The following is a 13,273-nucleotide window of genomic DNA, read 5'->3' on the forward strand; positions in this document are numbered from 1 at the left end:
TGAAGATGGAAAAAGAAAATGTTATATTCACAAAGGGATTCATCAAATATAAAATCATTTTTCAGAGGGTAACTATGGATACTTATTATGGGCTAGAAACTTGGGCTCAAGACAAATGAAACTTACCATTAACAAGGCCCAATATCAATAGAGGCCCGATTTAAAGGGCCCAAATTCCGAGTTTCATAAAATAACCGGCGGGCTGGGCTTTTCGTTCTCGTGTTCTTCTTCAAGACAGACCGTTCTTCTTAGTCTACAGACACCATTAAGGGCGGTTTCTAGAGATTCAGAGCAATAGATAACACGATGGATAGAACGAACCACCCCAAGAAGAAGTAGCCCACCAATCTCGTCGGTCCTTCGTCTTCTGGTTCCTGCCAGTCCAAAATCAACGATGATTTTACACATTCATTGCGGTTAGATTGTGGCGGGAAAGAGGGCAAACGGAGAGTACCTTCGGCGGCGGCAATTGAGTTTGAATCTGAGTTATATCGGCCTCGAAAGGCCATGAATATTTGTCTGGTTCTCCGATTCTCGCCAAGCTCCAATCGTACATTCTTCTCTCTTCAACAGATGATAATATCATGTACGATTCCTGTAATCATTCTTCAATATCATTACTCGCAATTCAATCTCGTAATATAATTTAGGATTTTTTTTTTGTTTCTTGGTTTCAACTGACTTTTAGGAGTTCGAGTTTTTGGTTGAGTTCTTCTTCCTCTAATCCCTGGCTCTTTAGTTCTTGAACCTTGATGTTGTATGCAATCGGAACCTGTTGTCAGGGCTGATCAAGATCAAAGAAGATTCTCGCGGAAATAGGGTTTTTATTTTAGCGAATTGATTAAATTGAATTAAATTACCTGATCATATGGACATCCTCTTCGGAGTCCGAGTCTTCCGTAGTGATTCACATCTGTAATTGCTGCATTACCAGAACAAAGTTAAAGAGACAATTAAGCAAACTTGAGAAACTAAATAGGCAGAGAGATTAGGGTGGATAACATTACGAATTCCACGGAGGGCTCGTTCGACGTTGAGAGCCGAAATCAGAGACGGCGATTCGTCGGAGGCTTGGAGTGAGCTTTCTTCCTCCATCTCAGTCGCCGTCTCCGTTGTGGCAGTCTCCGCCGATGATTCGTTGGAGTTTCTGATGATGAACTTGAGCGGCTTTGAGCGGGAAGTGATGGGATTGAAGGATATGGCGGTGGGTTTTGAGGTGGGAGAGAGGAAGTTACTTCGACGAATGTGGACGGTGGTGGTAGACGGTACTGCAGCCGCCGCCATGGTGGTTCTCGTTGCTGCTCCGGTGACGGTTTCGGTTGTTGGTATAGATTGGGGGTTTTGTTTCTCAACTTCAGTGTGTTGGTGTGGTAGATAAGAGAAGACGTTGCTCCACCAAGCGAATTCTATCGCAAAATATTTGCACTTTCTCGAGCTTAGCTTATACGGTTATTGGGGATTTAATATCAAATTTCAATTATACGTCATGGTTATGTGATTAAGAAAAAACTCAAAAACGAACTATTAAAAGTCTAAAACAACCTTTTGAGGGTTAAGTTTAAAAGTTATATTTTAATTTTTACAATTTCAAGTTTGTTTTTATATTTGTGAATGAAAATTTTTACAACAATCAAATTCATATATTTTCATGTATGTCTATATAAATAAATAAGAAACGTAACAAAAATACACTATACATATATGTGAACCATTCATGTTTTCGTCTTTTTTTTTTCTCTTTCAATTCCATGTTTTTAATTTTTTATTCTTTACTAATCCTAGTTTTCAAATTTTACTTTATATATGTGATTAATTTAGAGTTATTCTCTCAAGCACTGAAAATTTAACGAAGATGTATTTAGTGGCAAACACTTACAATGATAATTTTGATGAAATAAATCTTTCAAAAATTTAGGCACCACCGAAGTTTGAACTTTAAAACTGAAAATGTTTCAAATTGTTTAAACTATATACCGTATAATTGTCGATCTTCAAGTTAAAATAATCATATACTTGAGATATTACTTATAGTTATTTGTTATTGTGTTAAATTTCTTTTATTTTTTTAGGCCTAATATGATTATTAACATACTATCAATATTTAATATAACTAATTTGCATACAAAGAACGAGAAGGGTTTTAATTTAATATAATTAGAAAACAAATTTAAAAAGTTAAACAAAGGTTCTTATGTCAACAAGTCGTTGTAGTATAGTGGTAAGTATTCCCGCCTGTCACGCGGGTGACCCGGGTTCGATCCCCGGCAACGGCGTTACTTTTATTTTTTAAAGTATTTCCTTTTGCAAGAACGACGTCGTCACAGAATTGGCTTCCGTTTTGCGATGATAATTCCCTTCCACTGCCTTCAGCTTCGACATTCAATTTGTCTTTTCCATTTCAGTGTCTCTCTCGGGAAGAGGGAGCTCGGAATCATGATCCTGTAGACACCATTAACGAGTCCAGTTACTGTTTATAGCTACAGAAATGGAGGCTTCTCTATCAGGGGACTCAGGTTTCAGCTCAGAAGCAGGTCCCTCCCACTCCCACCCGCCCGGACCTCACCGTTTTCCTCTTGCCGCTCAGCCGGAGATTATGCGAGCAGCCGAAAAGGACGATCAGTACGCCTCCTTTGTTTATGATGCTTGTCGCGACGCTTTTCGCCACCTCTTTGGTCTGTTACTTATACTCTAGTTCGATTGTTATCATTAATCAGCTCTTGGAAATCGAAATCGAAATTTCTACTTTCGTTTTGTTGTTTAGCTTAGCCAATTCTTAATTTTGTGTTTTCGGGTAATTGGGTATCTTTTCTTTATTCTGTTTTGCTAATTGATAACTCCTTTTTTTAGTTGATTTATTAAGGAGTGGCATTTAGTTTGGTAGTGTGAAGTAATAAATATTCGTTTTTTATGATGGTTAAGTTCTATGTTTTGAATTAAGTATGAGTTTAGTTTGGTTTACTTTTATTTTCTCTTCACTATAGGCGCTCGGCTGGCCGTGGCATATCAGAGTGAGGTTAGTTCTGGATTTAATTCCTTTCAATTTCTATAGAATTGTATTTCTACATTTAGCTTTGAAGGGTAAGACTTGCTACTATTAATTGTAGTTACAATTATAAGATATATTTGGTGGTGAGTGATGCTGAAACAATGGAAAAGGAACTGAGGTTAGTTGTAGAGGGCATTCAGTTTCTTTGGTTGAAGAATTATTGAGACCCTTTATGCCTGGTTGTTTTCCTTAATTCATATTTCTGCAGAAGAGCTCAGGAATTTTTGGGAATTTTTCTTGCTCTTTTGTTATGATGCATTAATGTTACCGGCAATTTTAAAAGGATGTTGAAATCTCTATTTTCTTTTTCGTTTGCAGACAAAGCTTCTAGGACAAATGTTGTATTACGTGTTAACAACTGGGTCAGGACAGCAAACACTTGGTGAAGAATATTGTGATATCAATCAGGTGGATAAAGATTCGACTCCTATAATTATGCATGGGTATTTGGTATAGCTTATTTCAAGCAAATGACTATTAGTTTACTTGGTGAAGGATATTGTGATATCAATTTTTTCTGCTTGGAGTTTCTGACTAAATTGTAGCTCATGATTTCATTTTTTGATTAGTATGTTCTCCTAAATTTCTTACTACTAGTGGGTTTTTATATATGTATATTTAATATTTTTGTTTTTCAAATTTTTTCAGGTCTCTGGACCTTATGGACTTTCTCCAAATCCAGCAAGACGTGCTCTTTTCATCGTATACCAGACAGCAGTCCCGTATATTGCTGAAAGAATTAGGTTCGCTATCACAAATGTCCCAGATTTACAGTTGTAACCCGTAACTATGTTTACCTTTAGGATCTCTGATGCATCAATGTTCACTTGATAAACTTACAATGATTGTTTGTTTTCCAGCTCTAGAGTAGCTTCTCGTGGCATCATGCTTGCTGATTCTCTGTCCGATGAGTTCTATGGAGAGACTGCATCAGGAGATGCATTGTCTCAATCTTTGTTAACCACGGAAATTCAACCTTCTTCAACCCCAGGGTCTGCTTCTTACATAAGGAGATTGAGGGCAAAAATTAGTCGATTATGGTTGCGAACAGTTCGATCCTGGCCTTCGGTACACTCACTTTCATCCTACATTGCTTATGGAATCTGCAAATTTGAAGCTAGTACCTTGTAGTTTCGATATTTTGGGTTTTTGTAATTTGAATGTAGGATATTACAATTTAGTGTTTTTGTCAGTTGGAGTTATATTCCAAAATATTTATTTGGATAATACGTTAACTATATCATTGTTTACATCTTGTTCTTTAGAACTAATTCTAAGATAGAAATCAAAGAATTTAAAGTTCACTATTTAGATCTGGTTTATTTCCTTGACTTGGCTTGCCCTTTTTTCTTTACTTGTTTGTCCTCCCACATTTTTTTATTTTAGTTGTAATAATCTTATAACGCCTCACAGGTTTTGCCTCTAGTTCGTGAATTTTTGCAACTGGCTCTTCGCACAAACCTCATGTTTTTCTATTTTGAAGGTGATTCCTAGTTATAGAGATTCAAATACTGTTATTGATGTTCATGTAAACAGATTTGAGGACTTTTTTTGGGCTAATATTAGAATTTTAACTTGCAGGATTGTATTATCATATATCCAAACGAGCTGCAGGCATTCGCTATGTGTTCATTGGAAAGCCATCTAATCAAAGACCCAGGTTTTGAACACAAACTGACTTACATTCTCAAGTTGATCTTTCTGAATTTCAAACGGGGTTTTCTTTAGAGTAGCAAGTCCGTTAATATCTAGAGTTTGTCTAATTATCTACGCCGCCCCTCCCCCCCCCCCCCCCCCCCCCCCCCCCCCCCCCCCAAAAAAAAAAAAAGTCACAGTAACATTTGTGATATTTGAGCCCAAATGTTATGTTTAGAATTTTTTTCTCTCTCATTTTTCTCCTTTCACCTTCTTTTAGGTGACCGTGTTTGTTTGTCACCCTTCCCGGCACAGTTGTTTTGCTTTTCTTCATTAACTTTTCCATCTCTCTTTTTTCATAACTTGTCTTGTTTTTCACTTGATTCAAAATGCCATTTGGGTTTAGCGTTAGCATTTAAGTTATGAATATGTATACTCAGAAGCATTGACTCTCTCCCATTATATTTTGACTTAGATACCAAATACTTGGAGTATTTTTACTGATTCAACTTTGCATCATTGCTGCCGAAGGCTTAAGACGTAGTAGTTTATCATCTGTTTCAAGTTCAATTAACCCGGCATCATTTGGAGCAAATCCTAGTTCATCAGGTACCATGCTCTTAACGTTATACAATTTATTATTGAAATATTTGTATGTTTATTTTTCACGGCACTATCTTGCTTATATTCTTTTGTCCTGTTTGTATGCGGAGTGGGTCAATGGAGAAATTCATGGTAAATCATAAATGTCATACAATCTGGTGGGACTGAACTTCGAGAGTATTATCAGGGCAGAGCCATAAATTTATAAAAAGAGGGGCAACAATAAAGTTGGGAGATTAGAAGAAAAACTTTAAATTCTTGATTTTTTTTAAAAAATCACTAGCAGAGTGTAGCACCATAATGGCAATGGAGCCTCCACCGATTCTGAACCAATCCATGCATCTTCAACCAACCATTTTCCATGCGTTACATCCTGTTATATAGATTGAACTCTCCACAAAATCTGCCACTGCCAGAGATACCTCGCATGCAAGCTATAGCTTCTGGGACATCAATTTGGTGAGGAATTTGAAAGATGATGAGGCTTTGGAATGGGCTGATCAAAGCATGGTTTTGGGCCCAATCGTTATCACTCAACTGGAAGATGCTTGGAAATGTCCTCTCAATCCGATGGACACTTCTTCACCGGATCTCTCTTTAGCTGATATGGGTGATGGAACGGGTTTTTTGGAGTCTTATTTTGACTAGAGGTATATGGAAGGACAAATACCCCAAGAAGGTCAAAAGCTTACTTTGAGAATTGGCCCACAAGGCTATAAACACTAGAGATGCCCTACACAAGCGCATGCCAAATATGGCAGTATCTTCTAGATAGTGTATAGTGTGCAGGACTAATGATGAACCTCGTAATCACCTTTTTCTCCTTTGCACATTTGCCTGTAACTTTTGGAGTAAACTTTGCGGTGCTTTTAAATGGACTTTGGTGCTTCCGAGAGATATTACTACAAACCTTAGCTCAATTCTCTCGAGTCCCTCTTTGAAGAAGGTCAAAGTTCTTTTGTGACTCCATATAACTTGTGCTTTCTTTTAGGGTTTACGGAAGGAAAGAAACCAACCATTTGTTTGACACTTTTTTTGTCCTCGTCATGTATTATGCTATAAACCATGCCTATTATTATATTTGATCTAAGACAAATTGTTCCTGTCTCCACCCACACACACAGGGATGTACATATATATATATCTGATCTAAGATAAATTGTTCTTGTCTATATTATTATCATTATTATTTCAACTCGTTTTTTCTCCCTGAACTTGTAATATTTTCATGAACATAGGTATTTAATTCTGTTTACTTATGGTAGGTCGTGGTCTGCCTGTCTTAAATGAGGAAGGCAATTTAATATCGGTTGATGGTGATTCTGGAAATTGGGTGTCTGATCCTTCTAACTTTGAGGTACCATGATTCAATTGCTCTGACATGGACATTCAATTTTTCTTCATTTTGCAGTACTTTGTACATAGAAAAACAGAGGAGATGAGAAATAAGTTACTGAAAAAAAGTTAATTAGATCGAATTCTTACGGGAATTAATTGCACGATAGTATAATATGAAGTTAACTGTTATTGCGGAAGATATACCATATGAAGCTTATCATGGTGCAAGTAGTGGACGATAATGAGATTTATGGCATGGAGGCTTCTAAAGTGCCTTATAGACCCTTAAACTTTTAAATTTGTGGTTAATAGTATTTTTAACTTCCAAAGGTTTCTAAAAATCTTGAAACTATTGCTATGTTGTCTAAAAGTCATTGAGTTTTTGATTTTGTGTCTAATCAATCGACATATTTGACGTTTTTAAAAATTTTACGAAATTGCTGTACACAAAATACTAGTGACCTATTAAAACACAAAACGGAAAGTTACTTTTTAAAGTGGATCAATGTGACCTATTTGATTTCAGATTGAAAGTGAGTTAGTAGTTTGTACGGTTGGAAGTCATAGAAAATGACAGAGAGAATATATTGAAAAGATATGGTACTTTGTTGTGCAGTCTAATACTGGCAGTGGAATAAGCAAATGCACGCTGTGTCTAAGTAATCGCCAACACCCAACAGCCACACCTTGTGGCCATGTATTCTGCTGGTACTTTCTCTTTCATAACTCACAAATTCTCTCTTTCTTTCACTCTACTTCATCTCCATCAGCTTGACTCTTTTTTTTTTAAATTAATATTATGAACAGGAATTGCATTATGGAATGGTGCAATGAAAAACCTGAATGCCCACTTTGCAGAACTCCCATTAATCATTCAAGCTTAGTATGTCTGTATCATTCAGATTTCTAATGGATGGATCCCAATTACCTTCCATTATCATCGCATTGCAAAGCTAAGCTCTCCTTTAATGATAACTTTATTCTTTATTTTCTTCATCTTCTTCTTCTAAATTAATTCTTTTAGTTATTTGACCAGTATAGTTTTTAGAGATAGAATACTATATATAACTAGATTTTTCCCGTTGTCCGTATCTTTTCCAATCTTAATCATATGAAATGTAGGTGAAGGAATAAATTCGCATCTTAAATTTATACTAAATAAATAATAATATGAAACAGTTTAGACTTTTATATTTCATTTCATTTAATCCCAATATACCATATATATGACTTAAATAAATAATAGTATGATTTGACGAAACAAGTTTAGACTTTTATATGTCATTTCATTTATTGGCGCAATTATATTTTTAGAGGAAACAAAATACTCAGACTTCCATTTAACCTCACTGTGTGACGTCCTTACTTGAACATGATCTGTTCTATTGGTTGTATATCCGTGTCCTAAAGACTTAACCTCACCATGTGGCCATTTGTTACATTTTTTTTTGACATGTAGCATGAACATTAATAAGGTGACTATAATACAATTACATTTTGAGATATTTCACTTACAATATAAATCCAAATCTTTATTTTTACTAATGAATCTGATATACTTTTGTCAAGCTTAATTAGAAACAGTCACATGCACAAACTTGTAAGATGAATGGTTTAAATTTTTTTTTTTTGAATTGCATGATCCAAAAGTAAACCCTAAACCTCATTTTGCCAAAACTCTCAAACAATAAATGTGTACTTAAAACAACTACAAAACAAAATGCAATTCATAGTTTATTTTAAAACATATGTAGCATTATTTAACAGAAAAGTTTTTCAAACGAAAATGGTCACCATAAAAACATATTATTTAGGTTAGAAAAAACACCACCACCGAACATTAACTCAACTCAACACCCAAAAAAGATATGAACTAATACAAAACAACTTTACGTTACAAGCACATATAAAAATCTAGACATCATATTTTAACTCAACACCCCAAAAACCTTTTTGAAATGTAATTTGGATTATTGTGAATTAGGAGTGTTGGGATGCATGAAGGTTGAGGTCGAGGGTAGAGCGAGAATAGGATCTTGAAGCGTGACAGTGGTGGAAAAGAGGGTTGGATTAAGAACAGAAGGAACCAATTAAGTTTGGTATTATAATTCGGATCCAAAACATTCAATTTAAACATGAGTTTTGGATGCCATTACATTTCTATTCCATTATAGTCCAACAAATACCCCCTAATGTTACCCTCCTAATGTTCTTTAATTAAGTTAATAAAGCAGCTAAAATAATCTAACCATTTCTTTGTCAAAGTGTCCGGAAGCACGAGCTTAAGATTTTTTGTAGACTTCAGTGCGTTGGGAAGAGATGAACTGTTTGAGGCAGAAGATTGTAGTTGATCTTCAGTTCTTCAAAAATTCTCTTTAACTCCATCATGAGCTCTGTTCTTCGTCGGTTCTTCTCAGTCCAATCTTGAAAATTCATGGTGTGGTTTGTATAAAGAGCGATCTTTATCTTATTCACATTTTCGATCTCCTTCACCACCACACTGTGATTTGGGTACCAGTGTTGTGGATCATCTTCCAAATACCTGCAGCCATCGATAAGGATCACATGTATTGCGAAACAATGATCTTTTGTTCATTGTAGAATGATCGAAATATTCGTAAAGATGCATTCAGAATCTTCATTATTTGTCTCACTTCCACCCACCTCTTTATTTTTTCTTTCATGATCCCAATCTTCTCCAATGGTGTCGTGAAACTGATTGAGAATTCGATGGTGTCACCCATGTCTGGACTTCTGTAGTAGTTAGTGATGGGTTTTGTAGCCAAAACTGAGTTGGGATAGTACACCTTCTCATTGTTGAGTTTCAAGAAGACTGTTGTCAAGATGTTCATTTCTTCAACCAACAGCTGCATATTGCCACAAGTTAAAGGCGGAAAGAAACAGGAGACTTTGATGACTGCAAGTTAAGAAGCTTACCTGGATGCCATCTACAACACAAAGATCCCCAACATCAAATGGATGCATCACAAACACAAAGATTAGACCTTCAAATGTATTCTTGCAAGTGTTTCCAAACATGAAAGCTGCCACTGCAAACTGAGTTAGAAGGAAGACGAGTACTTTGGTTGTAGCAATTTCCATCAACAGAAGCCAAATAACAGCTGTTACTATTACAATAAGCGCTGCTACTAAATTATCCAATTGCTTCACCGCTGTTTTAGTGTCTTTCAAGGCATGTGCTAGAGTTTTCCTCCCTTGATAAACCTTCACCTGCACAAAAAGAATTTACTACGTGCCATAGAACATTATCGACACACGCTGGCTTGAAAAAATATTATTCAGAAAATAATGAGGTCAAGGAAGAAAGAGGGACTAAATGTTTGGCCATAATCACTAGGGGTTTTCACAGAAAAGGTCTTCATTTAGTATACTCTCATCTTGGCAGTAAGGTTCCTGTGCGTTTATTGTATTCCAAGACTTTCTTTCCTTATTGGGGGATGATCAAATGAGAATGATTCTCATAGTTTAATATAAGATAATTACATTACAGACTTGTGTTTCCTACAACAAAATCCAAAACACCTCTTAATTCTAATGGAACTCTCATTCGACTATGTTTCGTTTCTATTCAAATTCAGGAAGTGGGTCCTAGTGACGAGCAACCTTTTAACGTGTTCATGTGGCTTGATGACTCAATATGACTGAAGATAAATAATAGATACAAGGTCTCACCACCCAATTTGTTAGGGCTTTCATGTCAATCTTCTTTGTCTTATCTACCTCAAAGTGTGGCCACAGAAGATTAACTTCGGCTTCATCGATCATGAATTTTAGAAGATCCTTCTCCTCTAGGAACCTAACGGAAGGGAAATGGTAAAGTATTAACATGAGTTTGAACAAAAGATTACAAGCAAAAAAGAGAGTTTCTCACTTCTTTCCAGGAGCAACATTTTTGAAGATCTTCTTAGCAGCTTGTTTGGCAACTTTCATCTCGTCTGTGATCTCACCATCAGCAGCATTTCGGTAGCTTTCATCGAGTGCTTTTGATATTGACATCTCTGAACTAGTAACTGCATCAACCAATGTCTTCATTTTCCAAGCTGAAACCTTCTCTCGCTTCAGCTGGTGAATCTTTTCTATGTCAATCACCTTTTGACAGTCTGATTTTTTACTCTCAGAAGGAAATTGACAACATCTGAACTTGGCATAACTTTCATCCTCCTGCGTACGAGCCATCAAGAGCATTTGTAGAATATGATGATGGAAAAGGGATTCCTGTATTCTGTCGAAAAATCGGTTCATATGGAACTTGGAGGCCAGTATTTTCAGCAACAATGTTTTAATCAACCACAGGAATGCCCCTATAAGAAGGCTTACCAAAGTCCACGTAACAAAATCTAAAACCTTAGAAGTGATCCTTGAATTCGAAACCGTATGGTTTCTTCGATCAAACAGTGACTCCCATGTAGCAAAAACCAATGTCAACCAAAGGGTAACTTGGACACTCTTCTTCAACCCATGAACAAAATAAAGTACTTTTTTCTTAAGCAAAAAGTTCTTCTCTATCAAAAAGACAACCACATTCATAACCCAACGAGTAAATAACAATCCACACAAAATCACAGTAGCAAGTAAACACCATTTCCAGACCTTTAAACCCCAAAGGAAGCGATTCTTCAAAGGGTCAACAGTCAAGCTAGCCACCAAGCAACTAATTATGCAAAAAACTCCAATCCACTTAATCACTGTCTTCACCTTCACTTTCTTGTGCTTCTCATCTTTTCTCTCAGGTGTGGCCTTCTGCGTATTGTGAGTAAAGCTTCTCGATGAAGTTTCCCCAATTTTCTCTCTTGATGACGGATAATTCTCCTCCTCACACATGTTTGAATCGGTATAAACTGGCTGTACTCCAAATCTGGATTTGGATTTCGAAAGGATTGCTCTTCTTAGTGTCAGGTTTCCATTTGAACTTGGGATATTCTGTGGCTTATTTGCGAGTTGTGAATCATTGTCATAGCTAATGCTAGAATCAATAAGCTCGTTGGTTTGTGAACCGAGGTTTTGCTCTGGAACAGAGCATCCGTTTTCAATGCTGCTAAGCTCAACCACAAATTGACCTCCATCTTCACTCTCCTTTGGAAACGAACTTCTTGGAACAACTTTTGAAGGATTACTGATGTTCACATCCATCATAATTCAAGCCTAACACTAAACAGACGAAATTAAAGAAAATAGTTGCTGAGAACAAACCAAAACACAATCAAAATCATCGGGCTTAATGAAGAAAAGAAAACTCAAGCTAAGACTAAGACGACATCCCAAGAAACCCACAGAAAACAGAAACAGAGTTTTTTGAATGCGAAAATCACACATAGAAACAGAAAAGATGAGTAAGAACAGAAACCCACTTTGTTTAAACAAAAACAAAGAGAAAGAAAGTTGGAATAAGAAAAATGGTGGAATGAAAAATCAGAAATGTCAAAAAGAAGAGGGCAGTGGGGAACAGAGGCAGCTGAGTCGGAGCTTCCTTCAACAATGAACTTGGCTCAACAGTGGCGCACTCACAACACAGAAATGGCCAACAATGGTTGACAAATGAAAATCCATCTGGACCAAAGATTTATGCACCGGATTTGTTTTGTTGCTGCCATTATTATTAGTATTCACCTTTCTCTCATCCACAATATAGTGAGGGCGACGTGCAACATTTTTTAATGATTCTAACTAACTCGTTGCTTATTTTACTTTCATTATATTTTTCGATTATTTTCCCTCATGGGAAAACGAATTATTTCAGGGGATCGTAGCAAAGTCAATTCATATATTATATAAATTTGGATGGAAAAAAAAAATGGAACTGAGCTGTGTAACGTAATGGTACCTATTCGTCTTCTTTTGAAATATATTGGGATTAGATAATTAATTTGAAGGAAAATATATTTAGAAATCCTTTAAAGAATCATATATATCCTTTTTAGGAGGAAGGAAGATCATGTCTATATCATTCAAGCTAAACTCACTTTTAACCATAAAAGAGCAAGCTATATTTGCTAGAAAAAAATTAAAGTTGTCTTTTGGAAAAAAAGAAAAAGAAAAAGAAAAGAAAAATAATTATTAAATGAGAAGTTTTGGCTAATTATAAGTTGCCGGAAGTCTCCAACTCATTGTGAAAATTATAAATGGGATCGAGTCAAGTAATTAAAGTTGTTTGGGTACAAAATTTAACTATTAGGGGACGTTTGGGGCAAGGAGTGATTTATGATAATTCTAGTATTATGATAGTCTTAGTATTATGACAGTCTTAATATTATAATATTCTTAATATTATGATAGTTTGCATTTGGGGTGCAGACTATTATAGTCTGTATTATGATATCTGCGTTTGAGGTGTAGACTATCATAATTTGTGTTATTATAAATTGTATTTGGGGTGTAGACTACTACAACCTGAGTTTTTTACAACTTTTTTTCTTTCTAAAATATATTGTAGATCAAATACACAATTTTCATATTGATGCTATTAAATATTTTGATGTTTCATGATTTTTTTCATGCTCATATATTGTACATCAAATTTAGTAAGCTTCTAATTACTACGTTTTTAGCAATAATTTAAGCTCAAATCTTGCATTTCCACTACTCTTTTTCTCAATGCATATATATTTGTCATGAAATGCAATATTTATCTTA

General features: G+C 35.7%; 3 protein-coding genes and 1 non-coding gene across 4 annotated transcripts; 2 read left to right on the top strand and 2 right to left on the bottom strand.

Annotated features, from left to right (window-relative positions):
* LOC103493698 (NAD(P)H-quinone oxidoreductase subunit U, chloroplastic) lies at nucleotides 1-1,439 on the bottom strand. Its single transcript, XM_008454558.3, has 5 exons — nucleotides 1,008-1,439; nucleotides 861-922; nucleotides 683-772; nucleotides 455-595; nucleotides 1-374 (listed from the first exon to the last, which is right to left on the bottom strand). Exons 1-5 carry the CDS (start codon nucleotides 1,282-1,284, stop codon nucleotides 279-281), a joined length of 666 nt encoding a protein of 221 aa, XP_008452780.2. The 5' UTR covers nucleotides 1,285-1,439; the 3' UTR covers nucleotides 1-278.
* Nucleotides 1,440-2,201: 762 nt separating this feature from the next.
* Nucleotides 2,202-2,273, top strand: TRNAD-GUC (transfer RNA aspartic acid (anticodon GUC)). The gene has a single exon. It is a non-coding gene; the product is annotated as a tRNA-Asp (tRNA).
* An 81-nt stretch (nucleotides 2,274-2,354) lies between these two features.
* LOC103493694 (peroxisome biogenesis factor 10) lies at nucleotides 2,355-7,618 on the top strand. Its single transcript, XM_008454553.3, has 11 exons — nucleotides 2,355-2,672; nucleotides 2,982-3,013; nucleotides 3,365-3,454; nucleotides 3,695-3,789; nucleotides 3,907-4,114; nucleotides 4,460-4,529; nucleotides 4,628-4,706; nucleotides 5,157-5,290; nucleotides 6,550-6,641; nucleotides 7,239-7,330; nucleotides 7,430-7,618. The coding sequence occupies exons 1-11, from the start codon at nucleotides 2,486-2,488 to the stop codon at nucleotides 7,530-7,532; spliced, it is 1,182 nt and encodes a 393-aa protein (XP_008452775.2). The 5' UTR covers nucleotides 2,355-2,485; the 3' UTR covers nucleotides 7,533-7,618.
* Nucleotides 7,619-8,705: 1,087 nt separating this feature from the next.
* Nucleotides 8,706-12,373, bottom strand: LOC103493695 (mechanosensitive ion channel protein 10-like). The gene is made up of 5 exons (XM_008454556.3): nucleotides 10,515-12,373; nucleotides 10,316-10,439; nucleotides 9,560-9,853; nucleotides 9,287-9,489; nucleotides 8,706-9,164 (listed from the first exon to the last, which is right to left on the bottom strand). The coding sequence occupies exons 1-5, from the start codon at nucleotides 11,774-11,776 to the stop codon at nucleotides 8,924-8,926; spliced, it is 2,124 nt and encodes a 707-aa protein (XP_008452778.2). The 5' UTR covers nucleotides 11,777-12,373; the 3' UTR covers nucleotides 8,706-8,923.
* Nucleotides 12,374-13,273: the final 900 nt, after the last annotated feature.

This window comes from Cucumis melo, chromosome 7 (assembly GCF_025177605.1).
Source record: "Cucumis melo cultivar AY chromosome 7, USDA_Cmelo_AY_1.0, whole genome shotgun sequence".
In the NCBI taxonomy this organism is placed as follows: Eukaryota; Viridiplantae; Streptophyta; class Magnoliopsida; order Cucurbitales; family Cucurbitaceae; genus Cucumis; species Cucumis melo.